Here is a 20,853-nt window from a genome sequence, read left to right on the forward strand (position 1 = left end):
CCTTTCACTGCCAGAGTTGCTACATTTCCCTGGACCACTTCCCCACAGCACTCTCGCTTCTTCACCCTTACCTTAGGGCTCCCTTACCGATGGCTTGAGGGTGTCTTCATTAACCAGACCTTCAGCTGCACTTTCTCTCCTCTGGCAACTTTGCTCTCCCCAGCCTGACTGGAATGAGCCCTTTTATAGTATCAGAAGGGCCTTAATTAGAGTCAGGTGTTCACATTACCTTAATGACCTCACCTGACTCTTTGCAGGTTAATTGGACTCAGGTGTTCTCATTAGCCTGGAGCAGCCCCTGCTCTGGTCGGTCAGGGAACAGAAAACTGCTAATCCAGTGGCCAGTATATCTGTCTTCTACTACTTTGTTGTACCCAACTGGCCTGGGTCTATCACAGTACACTTACTATTGAACTGGAACTTGTGGTCTCATCAAAAAGGTGTTTCACCGTTCTGGTCTTCTATACAGCATGTTCTGAACTATTTATTCCACCTGAAATAGCAACATCTTTCCATTAGTTCCATCTGGGTTCATTCATTTAGAAACTATTGCCACTTTCCACCCTCCAGTTGCTAATCAGTCAGTTCTCTACAATCTCAGGTTCTTGAGGAGTCTGGGGTTATTTCCCCAAGTATTGGATCCTATCACCCCTTGGGACTTAAATCTGGTATTAACAAGGCTGATGGCTCCACCCTTTGAACCACAGGCTAACTCGTAGTTGCTTCATCTTTCAACAGGGCCGGCCCACAACATTTTGGCACCTGAGGCGGGGAGCTCAAATGATACCCCATGCCCCCTCGCTTGGGGCAAAACTTTGAAACGTCTCATTTCTGCCTTCTTCCTGTTCTTCTCCTCTCATTGTACTGCTCTGCTACCTACCCCAATAAAGGAGAACTAACAACTTAAAATGCCTTGTTCAAAAATTTTAAATAACACTTAACTTTCAAACGCCTGAACAGCAAATGTAACTTTTCTTGTCTGCATAGTAAACACTGGCATTTTTATTTGTTTGAATAATCAAAGTGGTGCTTTCCGTGCCTTCTTGGTTGCAAAGATTTGAACTGCTTCCTGCTGAAGGTCCACAGTCTGGGCCAGCTCATGCTCTGTTGAGATGGTTACAAGGCCGACCAGCCTCTCCTGTGTCATTGCAGAGCTTAGATGTGTGTTTATTAACTTCAGCTTGGAGAAGCTGCATTCTCCATTGGCAACTGTTACAGGAAGTGTTAGAAGTATGCGCAGAGCAACAAAAGCATTTGGAAAGAGGGTGGTCATCTTATTTGTGCACATATATTCCAGAACAGCCTTTGGAGTTGATCCTGCTGAAATGTATCTTGAAAGGGCTTTCAGTTCATCACCTAAATCACTTGCATCAATATCGTGCATGTCATCACGTGTCAGCACTGTCTCTAGTGCCCTGCATTGCTGGTGAGGTCTTCTTCAGGTATAGTAAGGAGTTTTGGAATATTATACAACATCCCAAATATACTGCTGTGTTCCTTGAGCTGCATGAAACGTTCTTCAGCTGACTGTATTGCACAATGTAGCACCTGGTTGAAGAATTCAACTTTGAATTGTTGTTTGGGGTCTCTTATGGGATTATCCCGTGCCTCATAATACAAATGTCGTCTTCTTCGGTGACTCTTATATTCTTGAATGGGTGGGAAAATAGCTTCAGTGTGAAGTTCCTCTCCCAACTTCTGTGCACTCTTCAGAATGTTTTGAAATCCCTCATTTGACCGGTAAGACTGTAGGTATGACTTTGCTTTGTCCAGTTGTTCCATTGCTCCAGATATATCAAGGTCAACACTTTGGAGTCTTTTGCTTACAACATTTATTTCAAACAGTATGTCATGTCACAACACTAAGCCACACAGAAATTTGAAGTTTTGTATGTTTCTGGTGATTCCATTTCCCTCTGCCACTGTTCTCCCATGAACAGTTCCTGTCATAGCATTATCCTCCATAATGGCAACTATGGCATCATCTATCTTCCCAATTTGGTGTTTGATAGGCTTTATCGCCTCCACTCAAATTCCCCATCGTGTGGCTCTCCGTGGTTTCAGTGTCAGAGAGGATGTTCCCAGATGTTGCTTCAAAATTTGTCGTCGATGAGTTGATGCAGAGAAAAATACATAGATGCTTTGAATTACATTTAAAAATTCAGCACTCTCACTAGAAGCTGATGCTGCATCACTGACCACCAAGTTCAATGAATGATATCTGCTGGGACAAAAAAAGCTCCAGGGTTTAACTCTTGGATCCGTGTCTGCACTCCTCTGTTCTTTCCTCTCATGTTGGCACCATTATCGTAGCTCTGACCTCTCATGTCAGCTATCGCAATTCCCATGTGTTCCAGCTTTTTAAGAAGTGCATTTGTCATACCAGCTCCTGTAGTATCATCAATGTCAATAAATTGTAGAAAATGCTCTCTGACAATCACCATTGCAGGGACATTTTCACTAGGTTCTCTTGTTGTTACAAAATGCACCATTAAAGTTATTTGTTCCATATGGCTGATGTCAGGTGTGCAGTCCAGAAGAACAGAGTAATATCTTGCTGACTTCAGATCTGCCACAATCTTCTGTTTGACTTTTGCTGCCAGGAACTATATGATCTCATTTTGAATTGTTTTTCCAAGGTAGTGGTGTGTGGATGGTGACTCTTCTTAGATGCTCCTGGAATACAGCATCAAACCCAGCCATCAGCTCCACAATTTTAATGAAGTTTCCATTGTTTGGCACATACAGCTGATCTGAAGTGCCACGCAGTGCTAGGTTTTGGGTAGCAAGCATTCTCACAATGGCAATGAGCCTTTTTCAGAACATTTTGCCAGTAAAGAGACTCTGATGCAATCTTCTCTTGATGCTGATCATCTATGGTGGCCTTTAACCTTAGTCTCATCTCAAGCTCTTTCCACCTATGGAATGCTCTCTGGTGATTTGCTACCTTCTCATGGCATGCCAGATTTGTAGCCAGATTTTTCCAGTCCTTTGTTCCTGTAGAACCCAATGTAGCTGGAACATTAGACTGGAAGAGTTAGCAACACAAACAGTACGCAGCATTCTGGGGTTTTGAGTACATAAGCCATGGCCTCTCCACTTTGTCACCATTGGGGATTTCACGCCAGTAATGTGTTGAATGGAAATGTCTATTTTCATTGTCTTTGGGGAACATGAAGTTTTTCACTTGCTGTGGCCAAGGCAGTACAAGGAAGTCCCTCAGGCTACTGCTCAAATGGGTCCACAGTCCTGGATCATCTAGACTTAAGGAACTAAACTCAGCAGCAGCTGTTTCTTGCGCCTCCACCACACTCTTCTCTGATCTACACACTTTTCTTCAGGAATGTGCATGGTTACATCCATTTGAGATGGAGATATGGATGCTGCAGTAGCTGCCAGGTCACCTGCACTCTGACTAACCAGAAGATGAGGCATCTCCTCAGCACTCACATCCTCACTGGGGCCGGAAGGCTCACCGTGAACATTTGTATCTATGTATATCGGGAGAGCTCCTTCCTGCTTAGCTAGAAAAGCTTCTTTCTTTTTCTGAATGCTTTCTTGTTTTCTTTCTTTTTCTGAATGCTGCCTCAGAGGGGCATTTTCTTCTTTCACTTATGACTGCTGTTCTGTGCCAGCTATAGTGGCTCTCAACACTCAGTTGAAGGGGACAAATAAGCAGGCTGGTAGCAGGGGCTGAGTGAGGGAAGAGATCAGTGTCTTAAGGGCCTAACTGGCTCCTACTACTTCGGTTGACTGCCTGTTCTCCTCAAGTGGGTTCAGGGATGCTGCAAGAAACAAGAAGCTCCCTGAGAAGCTGGTGTTAATCAGTCCAGGCTCCTGGGGGTGCTAGAGAGGTACCTCCTCTCTCTTCCTGCAGCTCCTGCTGCTTTCTGTTATTCCCTCTCGCCTTTTTTCCTGCCTGCCTGTTATGTCTCTTGTGCCCTCCTTCTTCCAGCACAGCACTCCACCATCTCTGTGCATCTAGAGCAGAGAGAATACATATGCACCAGCAGCAGACACAATTTTCTACACTCTGGGTTGTAGTGGCACCCCCACACAGTCTGGCACCTGAGGCAGCTACCTCAGTTCGCCTCATGGTAAGGCCAGCCCTGTCTTTCAATGAAAGTAGCCTTTTTGGTAATGATCACCACTGTGAGGAGGGGTAGAATTGTGAGCCCTGATAGCTGACCCCATTATACAGTCTTTTACAAAGATCCTACATCCAAAATTTCTGACTTAAGTAGTCTCTCACTTCCACATCAATCAGGCAATACACTTACCAACTTTCTTTCCTACGCCCCCCATGCTTATAAAGATGAGGAGATGCTCCATACCTGGGATGTCAGGAGAGCCTTAGCTTTTCACTTGGACAGGACTAACACTTTTAGGTCATCCTCACAATTGTTCATGGCAGTTGAGGACAGGATGAAGGATATTCCAGTCTCAACTCAGAGAATTTCATCATGGATTTCCTCCTGCATATATTTTTGCTACGACATTGCCAACGCCACTCTGACAGAGTGGTAGGACATTTGTAGAACTGCAATTGGTCATCAGTACATACCTTTGCATCTCATTATGCCATGTCTCAATCTACAGATGATGCCAGATTTGGATGTGTAGTCCTTCAATCATTGTTCAGTTAAAATCCAATCCCACCTCTGGATTGGACTGCTTGTGATGCACCTGAAGTGCATGTGCAATCTTTCAAAAGAAGAAAAAGTGGTTACTAATCTGTTCCGTACCTTTTGTTCTTCCAGATGTGTTGTCCATGTCCATTCCATGAGTCACCTTCCTTCCCCTCTATATTGGGGTCTGTCCAGAAGTAGAAACTATGGATGTCAGCGTGGCTCCACCCTTTATACCATTGCTCGGCAGCAGAGAGTTCGGTACTGCTAAGGGGAAAATCTCTGACTCTGGTACACTGGGCATGCACGTACATGAACTGGAATGGACATAGAATCATAGAATATTAGGGTTGGAAGAGACCTCAGGAAGTCATCTAGTCCAATCCCCTGCTCAAAGCAGGACCAACACCAACTAAATCATCCCAGCCAAGGCTTTGTCAAGCCGGGCCTTAAAAACCTCTAAGGATGGAGATTCCACCACCTCCCTAGGTAACCCATTCCAGTGCTTCACCACCCTTCTAGTGAAATAGTGTCTCCTAATATCCAACCTAGACCTCCCCCACTGCAACTTGAGACCATTGCTTCTTGTTCTATCATCTGCCACCACTTAGAAAAGCCTAGCTCCATCCTCTTTGAACCCCCTTCAGGTAGTTGAAGACTGCTATCAAATCCCTCCTCACTCTTCTCTTCTGCAGACTAAATAACCCCAGTTCCCTCAGCCTCACCTCGTAAGTCATGTGCCCGAGGCCCCTAATAATTTTTGTTGCCCTCCACTGGACTCTCTCCAATTTGTCCACATCCATTCTGCAGTGGGGGGACCAAAACTGGACACAATACTCCAGGTGTGGCCTCACCAGTGCCGAATAGAGGGGAATAATCACTTCCCTCGATCTGCTGGCAATGCTCCTACTAATACAGCCCAATATACTATTGGTCTTCTTGGCAACGAGGGCACACTGCTGACTCATATCCAGCTTCTCGTCCACTGTAATCCCCAGGTCCTTTTCTGCATGTGTGACACATCTTGAAGAACAGTTACAGAACAATTAGTGACCATTTTTTCCATGTGTGTCTGAAATGTGCAGGGTCAGACTTCCAGCCAAAGACCCAGCCAGCAGCAAGGTCTAATAAGGTAGATAAACTTTCTTTTTATCACAAATATGCTGTCTCCCTACAAACCCACTGTGTCAGTTGCTTCCTCTTCCACAGCCACTGTGTGTGTCCTCTAGATCAGTGCTTCTCAAGCTATCTGATGTGGGGGACCAGCATTTTTTTTTCCAATGTAAGAGAAGACCGGCAGCTGATGGCTCACGGACCAGCATCGGTCTGCGGACCACCACTTTGAGTAGCACTGCTCTAGATTCAGCTATTGCTTCCGCATGCTACTCTCAGCCATCTGACAGTGTCCCTGCTTGCTTTTTTTTTTTTTTTTTTTTTTTTGCCTTCTTAGATCTGGTATTGGTAGGCTGCCTCAACAAGGCCCTCAGGCCACAGAGGCTAGTCTCCCTCTAAATGTTGTAAGAAAACTAGTGACAGAAGGATGGAAAGAGCCATGATTGGACAGTTGATGAGCTGTAACTTCTGGTTTTCTGCTCAATTCTGTTCATTTTCTTATTGCATCCTCCCACCATTCCCCAATCTATTTGTTTTGACCTCGTGTTGCATCTTCTCTGTTATTTAGATTGTGAGCTCTCTGGGGCAGGGACTGTCTTCTTTATTACATGTCTGTATAGTGCTTGGTACAGGAGGCCCTGATCCTTGATTAGAATCCCGAGGTATTATGATAATACAAATAATAATAGTATTATAATAATAACAAGGTGTTTCATTTAGGGGGTAGAGAATCCAAAACATCTCTAAAGCTTCTTTGTCATTTGGTTGAGAAGGCACTGACCATGCAGGAGAAAATTTAAATAAATACATAAATAAATAAATTCATGCCATTTTAACGAATGACTTTGTAGCTGATGTTACAAATACTGTGGACATTTCAAAATTTGTAAGCGGCCTGATCCAACAACTCCCATTCCAATCAGCTGGAGTCTTTTCATTTATTTTAATGGAGTTGAATCAGACCCACCGTTTGTGTCCAGTGAAGTGGTGGCTCACATAATTCTCTGGCTTTCCCAATGGATTGTCAAGTTTCAGAATAAAGAAAAGGTTCTCTTCCTTGCGTTTTTGGGGAGTTGGACTTTTTGATAATGACTTAGATAAAGCAGTAAGAGGTTTTCTTTCTAACTGGAGTCTTTTTGTCAGCAAAGTAAAGAAAGTGCCAAATTCAACACTTCTGTTCAGAACCAGTGAGCTTCTTCAGACAATCATACCAACATTATACATCTAACATTTGCAGCTCAGGGAACTATATATAAATATCAGCGGGACAGAGGTCAGAAGGCTTTTGGAAGGTCCTCATCCTAGTAAATCCACACTGATTTCCTGCTGCTCTCTGAACCCATTCATTCTTTTGGGGACAGAGTTATCCTTTTTTTTTCAGAGTGGAAAAACATACCATTAGACAAATGGATTCTGTCATTCTAACTGTTACTATATAGAATATGCCTCACTTCTCAGGAAATGTTATAAAGAGTGATGCTAATATATTTATCATCTACAAGATATCTGTTTTTCTTCCTTTCCCTTCAGATGAGCTGAATGAAAGCACTTTCTCTGCTGTTGTTTTTAAGTGCCCAAGCATTCAGAAGACTTCACAGAAATCTTGACTCTCAAATGGCTTAACTGGCTTTTGGAGCATAGCAAATTCAAGAAGGAATTTCTTTAGTGTATAATAGAAGCTGTGCAGCAAAGAAAAGTTTTAGTATCCACAGTTGTGCGATACTCATATCTCCATATAAGTACTGCTACATTTGTCAGAAGTATCCAACGTTTAAGATCAACAACCAAAATTTTCAGTACACTGTCCTCCCTTTCAGCTTTGGTATGGCCTCAAAAATTTCCTCAAAGATTCTGATTGCAATAGTGTCTGCCCTGGGATGTTCATGTTTTTCTATATTTAGACGATTGGCTAATAAATGATAAATCTCTTCCAAAAGTTCAGATTGTGGTTACAAATGAATTATTGGGGTTTATCATGAATCTTCAAAAGAGTGTTTTAGAACCATCAAAGATTCTAGTCTATTTGGGATCTTACCTCATTACACAGGAGAGTTATGTGAATTTGTATCAGAAAAGGTTTCAGAGGATTGTTAAGCCACGGGTCTGTGCAAGACACAGTCAGGGAATAAAAAAGACCTTTATATTAGCATATTGGAAATGGAAGCTGTTTACTTGGCATGTTTACATTTCAAGACAGATTTTTCAGAATCCAGTTTTGTCTGTTCGGACAGTTCTGAGGTGAGGTCTTATCTCAATAATTAATGAGGGACTGAGAACATAGCCATACTCAGAAAGATGGTACCCATCTTGAAATGAACAGGAAAAGAAATGCTTAGTTCCCAGCACAATCCATATTTGAATTTTGGGAAATTCAAAATCATAGCAGGTTGGCTCAGCCACTCCAGTGTGCATCCTAGGGAATGTAGCATTAGCCCAGAAATATTTCATCTGATTTGCATGATATGTGGAGTAATAGGCTTATTTAACACAAGCCACAGCTGCAAATTACTTCTCTTCTACAGTAACAGGGATCTACTAGGAATAGACACAGTCTGTTCCTTGGAATTGCAGAGTTCTCTGTGCCTTCCCTTCTTTCCCCCCTCATTCTCAGAATGCTGTGAAAAGTATGAAGAGAAAAGGCAAAGCTGCATGGTTGTGGAGAAGCTTTCTTGTGGTCTTCTTGACCCTATTGACCTAAGCAAAGCCCATGAACTCTACAGCAACTTGCTGCCAAAAAGTGATTTTTTCACTACCACTAGTAATCCATACACCTACCTGATTACTATTATTTTAACCAGTTCCACTAGTGTGTTAATTCTAGGCAAATTGCTTTTGGTTCCAGTGTGCACTAACAACATTTTCGTCTAATTCATTTTACTGATGTCATTTGTCTGTCAAAAACAACAAGGAGTCCTGTGGCACCTTAAAGACTAACAGATATATTTGAGCATAAGCTTTCATGGATAAAAACCTCACTTCTTCAGATGCATGGAGTGAAAGTTACAGATGTAGACATAAATATACTGACACATGAAGAGAAGGGAGTTACCTCACAAGTGGAGAACCAGTGTTGACAGGATCAATTTGATCAGGGTAGATGTAGTCCACTCCCAACAATAGATGAGGAGGTGTCAATTCTAGGAGAGACAAAGCTGCTTCTGTAATGAGCCAGCCACTCCCAGTCACTGTTCAAGCCCAAATTAATGGTATTACATTTGCAATGGTGTTAAATTTGCAAATGAATTTTAGTTCTGCTGTTTCTCTTTGAAGTCTGTTTCTGAAGTTTTTTTGTTCAAGTACAGCTACTTTCAAATCTGTTATAGAATGTCCAGGAAGATTGAAGTGTTCTCCCACTGGCTTTTGTGTGTTACCATTCCTGATGTCCGATTTGTGTCCATTTATTCTTTTACGTGGGGACTGTCCGGCTTGGCCAATGTACATGGCAGAGGGGCATTGCTGGCACACGATGGCATATATAACATTAGTGGACATGCGGGTGAATGAGCCTCTGATGGTGTGGCTGATGTGGTTGGGTCCTCTGATGGTATCACTAGAGTAGATATGGGGACAGAGTAGACAATGAGGTTTGCTACAGGGATTGGTTCCTGGGTTAGTGTTTCTGTGGTATGGTGTGTAGTTGCTGGTGAGTATTTGCTTCAGGTTGTGGGGGCTGTCTGTAAGCGAGGACTGGCCTGTCTCCCAAGGTCTGTGAGAGTGAGGGATCATTTTCCAGGATAGGTTGTAGATCGTTGATAATGTGCTGGAGAGGTTTTAGCTGGGGGCTGTACATGATGGCCAGTGGTGTTCTGTTATTTTCCTTGTGGGACCTGTCCTGTAGTAGGTGATTTCTGGGTACCCGTCTTGCTCTGTCAGTCTGTTTCCTCACTTCCCTAGGTGGGTATTGTAGTTTTAAGAATGCTTGATAAAGATCTTGTAGGTGTTTGTCTCTGTCTGAGGGATTGGAGCAAATTCGGTTGTATCTTACGGCTTGGCTGTAGACAATGGATCATGTGATGTTTCCTGGATAGAAGCTGGAGGCATGTAAGTAAGTATAGTGGTCAGTAGGTTTCCGGTATAGGGTGGTGTTTATGTGACCATCACTTATTTGCACTGTAGTGTCCAGGAAGTGGATCTCTTGTGTGGACTGGTCCAGGCTGAGGTTGATGGTGGGGTGGAAATTGTTGAAATCCAGGTGGAATTCTTCAAGCGCCTCCTTCCCGTGGGTCCATATGATGAAGATGTCATCAATGTAGCGTAAGTAGAGGAGGGGTGCTAGGGGGCAAGAGCTGAGGAAGCGTTGCTCTAAGTCCGCCATAAAGATGTTGGCATAGTGTGGGGCCATGCGAGTACCCATAGCAGTGCCATTGACTTGAAGGATAAGTTGTCCCCAAATCTAAAATAGTTGTGGGTGAGGACAAAGTCATGAAGCTCAGCCACCAAGTGTGCCATGGCCTCATCAGGGATACTATTCTTGACAACTTGTAGTCCAGCTTGTCTGTCAATCACCTGTAGAGAGAAGAGAAGCCATGGATTAGTGGTCTCTCAGAAATCCATTTCAAGGTAGAGAAAATTTCAGTTAGGTCAATATATATAACTCTCAGTACACATAGGCAGCAGATCTGATAAGTAAGGTACCAATTTTTACATAGTTATTTTTCTGACCATAACCACACTTCAACATATTAGGTGACTGGCATGTTGAAGTCAATAGGAGTTTTGTCCATTAACTTCAGTGTGGCCAGGGTTTTACCCATTTACTGTTGCTAACTGGGAAGTTATGTTGTTTGAGATGCCTAATAAATGTGCTATCTCTGAAACTGATTTTAAAAAATGTAAGTACAGTATTCCACAGCTCCGTCTTTATCTTGTTGTATTTCTTTGCTTCTACATTTTTGACAGTTTTTAGAAGGAGCAAAATAGCATGCAACAGCCATTTACAAGGAGGGCACAAATGTACATGTTCATACAAAGGAATAAAAATAACAGACTAATACATATCTGAGATTCCTAGGAGCCATATAAGAAGATTGTCAGCAAATCACAGGCCTACACCACATGAGGAGTTTAAAATGTGGTTGTGAGGGATGTGAGGCTGTTCAGTGTTTTATAATGCCTTCATTCTAAGGATTACTTCTCCATATTTTAGAGATAACTATTTTTCTTTTTACTGGTAGATTTACACTTACATTTACAAAGAAGCATGCAATGTTAACCTGAAACATTAATAATGAAGGATCTGAGATAACATAAGGGAGGTAGACGGGCAGCCATACCATGTGTAAAAGTGGTAAGAACTTTGAAAGGCATCAGAAAAGGAATTAAGGCAAAAGGGACAAGCTAAGTGCACTTGAGCAACTCAGTGTCATAATATGAAACTGAAAAATTAAAACTACCTTTAGCAAATAGACCATATATAGAAAAAAAGAAAGATTATACCCTGACTGGCAGATGTGCTGAGTCTGTTGAAGTCAGTGGGAACTGCAAGTGCTCATCATGTCTGAAAATTAGGCCAAGTATAGAACTTAACATAACAAACTCTATCATCCTGATCTAGCAATAGAGACATAGGAGATTTTAAAACCCAGGGCTATTAAGATGATTGGGATGGGTAGTGATAAATGTTTTTGTTGTTTTTCCTTCACATGCTGTTCCAATATGCTGCACCTGAAACCCATTTTTAATTATTAATGCCACAAAGGAATGCATAATGGAGTATTTGGACTGGGTCATTTATTGACTGTAATCTTTAATTCCAGTTTAATTTCATCAGAAATAATAATGAAACAACACAGTGAGTAAATTTAAAGAAAACAGACTGACTATTTATTTTCAATGGTATTCTTAAGGAACGACGCAAGTTTGGCCCTTTGGGTTGGAATATTCCCTATGAATTCAACTCTGCTGACTTTACAGCCAGTGTTCAGTTTATACAGAATCACTTAGATGAATGTGACATCAAGAAAGTGAGTCATATTTATGTGAACAGTATCTATAATTGCTTCTACTTCATATAGTTCTGTTTATATTGTGAAAAATACTTATTCTTTCAGTCATACGAATAGTGACGAAAATGTCAATTCTGAAGCACAGTCAGTCTAGTACGGACACTATTATCCACATGAAAACTGTAGCAAAAAAAAAATTAAAATTAATTGAAAAAGCATTAAGTATTTTCTCATCAGTCACTATAGGTCAAATTCTGCAGTTCTTACTCAGCCCATATTCCCATGGACTACAATAGGAGTTCTGGTTAGAGACTTCAGAATTTGATCTTGCAATTTCAGCATTCTATCTAAAATATGACTGCCTTTGAACAATTACTGGTTAATGCTGATTCTGTTTTTAAGTATATTATATTATAGAACATAAAGAAACTATGCAGATAAACTACATGTCTATAGTTACTTGCATTTCAGACAAATTGGTTCAGTTTGTTCATAATAAAATTAAAAATGCCATTTAAGACTTCATCAACTGAGTATTTCTAATATTTCCTTTGATTCATAGTATCCAACTTTTTCATCCGTAAGGCCTACCTTATTGTTTCAAAGAGAGCAAGGGCAACAGTTCAGGGTAGAATCTCTACCATGCTCTGCTCCTTTTGTGATGCTTAGGCAGTGAAATCATCCACAAATCCCCTGCAGGGATTTTCTCTAGCACAGAGGAGTCTCTCGCATGCATAGAGCATGTTTGTTTCCTACACCTCCCTCTCCACAGTCTCTTGGATAGAACGGGGGAATAGTTAGAGCACACTGAACTCTGATTATCCCCAATTTGTATATAGTCTCTTGGGGACTACAGAGAGCCAGTACAAATAAGAGCAATCCTCAGGCTGCTCAAATCTGTGATGGGATTGGGGCAGAGAATCCAGGAGCTATAATTGGTTATTGTTTCTCATCTTCTCCTATTTTGCCCTCTCCTGGGGTGCTGTGGATGGCTGTGTCAGTGAGGGAAACCATCCTTTGCTGAACATTCCCTTAGGTTCTGACAAGTCAAACTTCTATCCTGTTCTCCTTAGGCTCCCAAGGTGTAGTGCACAGAAGCAGGTAGTGGAACAGCCATCTTCTGCAATGCATCAGGTGGCCAGTGAGGGAGTGGCTGAGAAACAAGGAAGAGACCACAGCTGTTCAAAGGGCTTCCAAACCACACCATATCTGCTTTTAGGACTACAAAGGAGGTGGTGGGAGGTTTTTGGGGAGGCAAAGCCTCCATGTCATGACAGGACCAATTCTAATACTTGAGTTTAAAAATTATAGGACATGGTTCAGGGAATATATTTGAAATTTGTGATTAAACTTTATCTTCTAAACACAGTCATTCTTGAGGGTCACAATTTAGAGCCTCAAGGACTACCAGGGTCCCCCAAACCTACTGGTTGGACACCACTGCCATAGATGGATATTGATTGTAACTACAGTATTTTATTTTATTTGTATCTAGGGTATATCATGGAGCACAGTACGATACATGATTGGAGAAGTGCAATATGGAGGTCGGGTCACTGATGATTATGATAAGCGTCTTCTTAATTGTTTTGCAAGAGTAAGAGAGCTTGAAAATACAGTTCTTTGTCATTATAAAGAAAATCTGGCAACAGTATCAATATTCATTTTTACTAAAATATATAATGTGATTTGTGATTTTTGCAGTTAGATTTCATGAAGTGAATATTTAAGTCAATATTGCAATTATATTATATGAAGAGAATCATCTAGAGTGTCAGAACTCTTGTTTCTGGTGGGTTTTTATCTCTTCAACACTCTACTTTGTAAAAGCCTTGCCTTGTGGGTAAAGTATACAAATTATCCTTCCTAGCCCATGAGATCCTCCTCCTTGAATAGCCCTCTTAAAATAGAAGCATGCACACTTTTTAATAAAGAAAAATAATTTACCCAACTTGAACTCAACTTTTGAAGGAATCACTTTGTAATGACACAGCCTTATTTTTGTTTTAGAGTAAAATGACTGGTTTTAGCCCAACTATAATTCTAACTTCTCAAGAAGACTGAAGAAAATAAATGCAAGGTTGAAATCCCTGTATGAAATGGCAAAGTTATCCAAAGTTTTGATTTCTCTAAGTGTGTCTTTTCTTTATTTTGCACAGGTGTGGTTCAGTGAAAAGATGTTTGAGAGCACATTTTGTTTCTACACTGGATATAAAATCCCAGTATGCAAAACTCTGGATCAGTATCAGGAGTACATTCAGACCCTCCCTGCCATGGATAGCCCAGAAGTCTTTGGTCTTCACCCAAATGCTAACATCACGTAAGTGGGTCTCAAACATTATGACGCTGAGGATTTTTCTTTTAATTTTTGAAAACAGTCAGAGCCCTATCAAATATATTTGAGTAAAAGCATACATTTTGCAGGGAAACTCTTGGGCCTGCGTGGAGTCCACTGCCTAAGGAAGCTTTTATGGACTCTTTGAAAACCACAGTTTTCAATTTAAAAACATCTTTTTCAAAATACCCCCTGTGGTAATGTACATATAGACTGAGAGCAGTCTAGCAGCTTTATGGCATATCTCTAATAACAATTTTACTTATTCTTTTAAAGCAATCACTTCCTTTCAAAAACAATGAAAGTAAAGTCATAGAAGTCTTTTTTGAATTCTGCTAACATTAGCTAACCTGTGTATTGTAAAATTATTCATGTTTATATTAATATGTGCATTCACTTACAGATACCATGCAATTCAACAATAAAAAGTTGGTAATGTTTGCATTCTGCTGCTCCATGCTTCCAATTCATATACCTTTTTTGCTCCTATACACATTTTTGCCAAATAATTCTTTGGGTGACACTTTCTTTACGGTATGCCTTTTGATGTAACAGTAACCTTTGTTGCCATCTCTCTTGTATATTTCCATAATTCCATTATTTAAAAGTGGCTTTTTGGCATCACTTAGTACCCACTCCGTTTTAATTTTTGTCTTTCACTTATTCCCTTTTTGATTCACAAACAATATATGCAACATCTTGATTTTTATTTTCTTCAACTAATATCATATGATCTCTAACAAGATATAATGAATCATCATTTTTCCTTGCAGTTCCTATAATTCTGTCATGAATTATGTCATTTGCAAGATATTCATACTCATTGTTTCTAGGGCTGTTATAAACTGCTCAAATGTTTCATTTGCATTTTTTAAGAAGTGTTAAACACCTGGTATTCAAATGTGATATAGTTCTATGAACCCAATATTGTCTAGAATTTTTGTTCAGGGCATGGTTTTGCACATTTCTTTATCCTCAGTTTTAAGGTGCAGATTCTTAGCCATTTTGTGCAGTCACTGAAGGCACAAATATGCACTATTGTGATTTTTATATGGTCCCATCACCACAGTATATCACAGTGCCAATATCACAGGAATCCTAGGAGAATGGCACACCACCTTAGAGTCCACTGATCCAGGTACATCTATAGAAGGAAAGGAGCTGGAAGAGAAGCAGCTATCTTCCTCTTCCATTCCTGCTCCAATGCATTCAGACCCCCTACAACTGGATAAATGGTCCACCAAGATGAGTTGTGATTTGCTCCAATCCAGAGCTGAAATAAGTCCTGGGGAGAACTACTTTGGATTTGTAATGGGGGAGTTAAAGAGAACTCACTCAGAAAATGAGCATTGACTCTGGCGCTGCTAGAGGGATTCCTAGAGAGACCTAAGCTGCGTATAGCTCTGTTCTGGAATCTTTCACTTCTCCCCAGCACTGGTTTTTATCCTCCTCTTGGTGCATCTTTTTCTTAGAGACTCCAACTAGCAGAGTGAGTGAACATCAGCCTCTGGTGACTTACCTTGTAAAATTTGGTATATAAAGATGGATAAGGTGATGCTGTGGACCAATCTGATATTTTTCTTCAAGGTGAAGTTGGAGTTCCATCTTAATGAGTTTATTACTTGGCCTGCATTCATTCTATGCCAGCATCCCCTTCTTCATAATAAAAAGGTCCTTGGGGATCTCTTTGGGGCAGATTAGAGTCTTTAGAAAGTCCACCCAATTTTTTGTTTCTTATGACACCGATTTGTTGGGCAGTCCCAGCACTGCCCAGCAAATCGGTGTCATAAGAAACAATGGGAGATGTCAAAATAGATGTCAAAATGCATCTCCAATTATTATAACCTGGCCAGCATGAAACAGGGAATGGCCAGTTTAAGGCTTACGCAATCAGAGGCAAGGCTGTCACTAATACTGCATGTCCTAGGGATGTCTCCATTGCAGCAACTGTACAACAGCAATATGGTCCTTTCCTACTAGGAGGCTGTCCTGATTAGTGATGGACAAGCTTGGTGTTGCTGGTGTTTGGGAGACACCCATGTGCTGGCCAGGTATAAGATCCATTCCTCACCAACTTCCATGGGACATGAATTGGTACTGCAGGAGTTTAGATATTCAAATGATTTTGTTGTGTCAGATCAGCCAGAATTTCCATTATGTACTGCTTCTACCTTTCCGCATCAAGATCTTCTGGCTCAACCTCCTTCTACCCTGATGTCGACCATTCAGGGTGAACAGTTATCACCCACCCACCCACACCCGGAATTTGATGACAATGAATCTTCTGATTTATAGATCTCAATTCAGGGTTCTCCTGTCTGTTAGGCAAGACAGCATTCTCCTACCTATTCTGAGAGAATGGAGGACAGATGACATTGTCTCCCATCTACCTGGGGTGACCAACAGTGGATGCCTCCTCCCTTGCCTTATGGGCCACCCTAGTGGTCTTATTGGGACCCCTGTGCACCACCAAAATTCCTAAGAGGGCCAAGTCACTCTCACAGGATGCATAGGCAGACCCATTCCTCTGAGCCCTCATTCCCAGTTCGCCAACAAGAGCCAGTGGAGGAGATCTTTGAGAAGCAGGAGGCAAGGGGTGACAGGGAAGTAATACCTCACCCAAGTATTTCCTTGTCATTACCAGGTGAGTCTGTAGTGCCATCACCACCTTCCATAGCAGATGACTTTAGACAATCCCAGGAGCTGATGAAACGTATCACAGATACACTTCAAGTCCCTCTAGAAGAGATCCAGGACTCTCATCATAAGCTCCTGGACATTTTACATACTTTAGCTCTGCACATGTGGTGCTCCCTGTGAATTAGGTTTTACTAGAGCCTGTTAGGTCCACTAGTTTTGATGGCTTGATTGAGAGCCCGAACCATCCACTCCATAGGAATCTACTGCTGCACTATCCTCCCTCCTTCCTTCCTTTGGATACTATCGTTCCTATTTCCAACCTCCATGGGAGAGAATACAATCTGACAAATATGTTTTGGAGGTCATAACATCTGGTTATTCCATCCTTGTCACTGCCATTCTCCCCCACCCCATCCCTTTTTAGGGACCCTTCGCACAATCGGTTGCTTTTTTCCACATTTACCGGTCATAGAACCAGTTTCAGTTCAGCAGAGGGATCAGGGTTTCTATTCCAAGTACTTTCTGGTCCTCAAAAAGACTGGAGATGGAGACCAGTATTAGAACTCAGACATCTAAACAACTGCATGAAACAGCAGAAATTCAGGATGATGACCCTTGCAGCTATAATTCCCTCCCTACTTTCCAGGGATTGGTTTATGACTCTTGACCTTCAGGACGTGTATTTTCATGTCAAAATTCATACCTCTCACAAGAGGCATCTTCATTTTACAGTTAACCATGATCACTTCAAGTGTCGTGTGCTTTGTTTTGGTCTCTGCTCTGCACCAAAGGTAGTCTCAAAGATCATGGTGGTTGTTGCTGCCTACCTACGTCAACTCATGATTGTCTTCCTTTATCTCTATGATTGGTTTCTCAGGGATCAGTCTTACCAAGAGGTCCTATTGGCAGTACAAATGACCTGGTCTCTATTCCACAGTTTAGGCCTCCAACTCAATGTTAAAAAGTTAAGTTTGACAGCAGTATAGCAGTATTTCACAGGAGCTTCTCTGGATGCTGTGACAATCAGGCATTACCTTGCTACGGACAGGTTCATATAAAAAAAAATCTCATTTCAAAGAATCAGATAAGTTCTCAAACCTTGACAAGAATTTGTCTTCAACTATTCGGTCATATGGCAGCTTGTACCTTCATAACCCAACATACAATTCATACCTTCAGTGCTTCCAGGGATGGCTCAGGACAGGTTGTGTACAGAACAAACACAGTCTGGACAAACAGGTGTCCTTGTTGGGTTCTGGAGTCACGCAGTTGGTGGAAGGACCTCTCCAAGGTTTGTATGGGAGTCCCTTTTGTTCAGGCTCCTCCTACCATCATTATAACATCAAATTCGTCCTTCTTGGGATGCGGGCTGAGGGCTGATGAATCTTTTTCCACAGATTAGAAAGCTTACTCCAATATTGGACTTAAAACTTGTCCTTAATTGCCTGAAGAAACATCCTTTCAAACCATTAGCTACATGTTTGTTGCTGCACCTATCCAGGAAAACAGCTTTCTTGGTGGCCATCACTTCTGCCTGGTGGATCAGAGAAATGGGGGTTTTAATGACAGATCCCCCTTTTTACAAAATTCTTCAAAGAAAAGATCACATTACAACCACATCCTAAGTTTCTACTTAAAGTGTCTTCTGAATTTCATGTTAACTAGACTGTCATCTCCTAGTTTTTTCCTGAAACCACATGAGACTAAGCAGGGAAATGCCCTCCATACCTTGGATATTAGAAAGGCATTAGCCTCTTATCTGTACAGAACCAACCCGTTCCAAAAGTCTCTCAAACTGTTTCAGTTGTGAACAGATCCAAAGCACCCACAGTCTCCACCCAAAGACCTTTGTGGTGGATCTCTGGGTATATTATTTCATGTTATGACTCTGTCAACATTCAACCTCCTTCTAGAGTGTTATCTCATGGTCTCAATCTACTTTTATGGCATTATTCAAGATGCTCCAGTTGCTGAAATTTTCAGAGCTGCAACCTGGACTCCAATATATATTTTTTCCAAGCATTATGCTTTGATTCATGCCTCTAGATCAGAGGCGGCAGTTGGCAATGCAGTTCTGTCATCAATGTTAGACTCTGCGTTTCAGCTTCCTCCTCCCTGTGTGGATACTGCTTGAGAGTCATCTAAAGTGAAGCAGCCATACCTTATTTGAAGAAGGAAAGATTGTTCAGTAACTGGAGTTCTACGGGATGTGTTTCCCTGTATATGCTGCACTACTGGCCTTCCTTCCCCTCTGCTTCAGAGTTTCCTCTGCAGGATTTTGCAGTAGAGAAGGAACTGAGGTCGGTTCACCAGTGCAGCCCTATATAGCCTCAGTACAGTGAATGAGGATGTTTAAGGCGCATGCGCAGGCCAAACAGGCACCACTACAAAAAATCTCCGATCAAAGACGCATGGAGCTGTCGATCAATGGTGCATGGTTGCACATACACACCTGAAGTGCAGCACCTGTGGGGGACATGTCTCTAATAATTCCAGTTTCTGCACAATGTGAGTAACCTCTCCTTTTGTTTTGATTTGGGGACGGGACATATTTTTATATTTTTTTAATTTTTATATTTGCAATGTATTATATTTTTAAAATATTAAATTGACATCATCAGAGCTTCATCTTCCATGCATGTAAAGGAACTGACTGCAATGTTGGGATAGTGGTACTTATAACCTGTTAAGAATGACATATGACGTCCTGACTCATACGCTAACCTTGTACCACTACTCTTAGGAGTCAGAATTCTTTAAAAACTTGCACTAAGAATCTAAGACGCAAAAGTAAGTATTTCAGTCTAAATGATATCTTCAGAAAAACAGAATAACAAGTAATTTCTCCTAGTTTTTCTCATTTATAGACTTTTTAAATTTTATTCACAAACTGTTTATGCTGAACTGCTATAGCTATTTTCTCCAATGTTATAATTTCTAAAAAAGCTTAGCTGCTTTGAGAGTTCACATACATCCATCTTTCAGCACAATCTTTAGTTTTATTTCTTATATAACTATATATGAGACAAACTAGTGGATGGAGATGGGTGTCATCTGAAAGTGGATAGGCAAAACTGACATGTAAAGTTATGCTCCGAGTCAGTGTACAAGTTCATGTGTATTTGACTTGGAGGGTAGGCAATGGCAGCCCTGCAACACCAGGACAGACTTCTGTTGGTAATAAACTGGTTTTATTCAGACTCTCTCTTGTACATCCTTATGACTACGTAGCAGTATAACAAAAGTACTTCTGTGACTGTACTGGTGTTGTAGGGCTGGCATTGACTACCTTCTTTTTGGATCAAATATAGCATATATTTATTCACTTCTTTATATTGTCTCAAAGCATAACCTTACACTAGCACTGCACATGCTGTATCTATTCTGTAGATAAGAGATTTTAATCTCCAGTGTTGTAAATCCAGAAATTTTTACCATCAATCCTGTAGTGCCTTGTAAAAGAATGGATTTACTATTTAATAAGGGCCTTTACATCTAGCCTTGTGTAATGGGAACAGTATGCATAGCTCTTCCCCACCTCACTCCCCAAGAAGCAGCCTGTTAAGGTTCCTTCCCCACTCTAAACTCTGGGGTACAGATGTGGGGACCTGCATGAAAGACCCCCTAAACTTATTTTTACCAGCTTAGGTTAAAAACTTTTCCAAGGCACAAGGTATGCTGCAGGGAAAAGGACCACTTGGAGTTCCTCTTCCCCCAGCTATCCCCCCAAGCTCTTACACTCCCTTTCCTGGGGAGGCTTGAGAATAAACAAGTTGAGCACAGACCAGCTTGCGCTTCTTAGGACCCTAAGAACCCAATCAGATTTTTAAAAAAACAGAACTTTATTAGAAGAACAAAACAAAGATAAAATAAACACTCTGTAAAATTAGAATGGAAGATAATCTCACAGGCAGTCAGATTTAAAACATTTCTCTAGGCAAAACCTTAAGTTACAAAAAGACACAAAAACAGGAATACACATTCCCCCCAGCACAGCGAATTTACAAGCCAAAACAAAGAAAACCTAATGCATTTTTTAGCTAGATTACTTATTAACTTCACAGGAGTTGAAGGGCTTGCATCCTTAATCTGTTCCCGGCAAAGGTATTACACAAACAAAAGCCTTCCCCCCCAAATTTAAAAGTATCTTGTCCCCTTATTGGTCATTTTGGGTCAGGTGCCAGCGAGGTTT

General features: G+C 41.2%; 1 protein-coding gene across 1 annotated transcript in view; it reads left to right on the forward strand.

The window, feature by feature from the left end:
- Positions 1 to 20,853, forward strand: part of DNAH8 (dynein axonemal heavy chain 8) — a 591,778-nt gene that overhangs the window by 553,614 nt on the left and 17,311 nt on the right. Inside the window, exons 85-87 of the mRNA XM_077812184.1 lie at positions 11,588 to 11,704; positions 13,182 to 13,283; positions 13,846 to 14,006. Of these exons, the coding sequence (XP_077668310.1) occupies positions 11,588 to 11,704; positions 13,182 to 13,283; positions 13,846 to 14,006 (380 nt within the window). The remainder of the gene's footprint in view (positions 1 to 11,587; positions 11,705 to 13,181; positions 13,284 to 13,845; positions 14,007 to 20,853) is intronic.

Source organism: Eretmochelys imbricata, chromosome 3, assembly GCF_965152235.1.
Source record: "Eretmochelys imbricata isolate rEreImb1 chromosome 3, rEreImb1.hap1, whole genome shotgun sequence".
Classification (NCBI taxonomy): domain Eukaryota; kingdom Metazoa; phylum Chordata; order Testudines; family Cheloniidae; genus Eretmochelys; species Eretmochelys imbricata.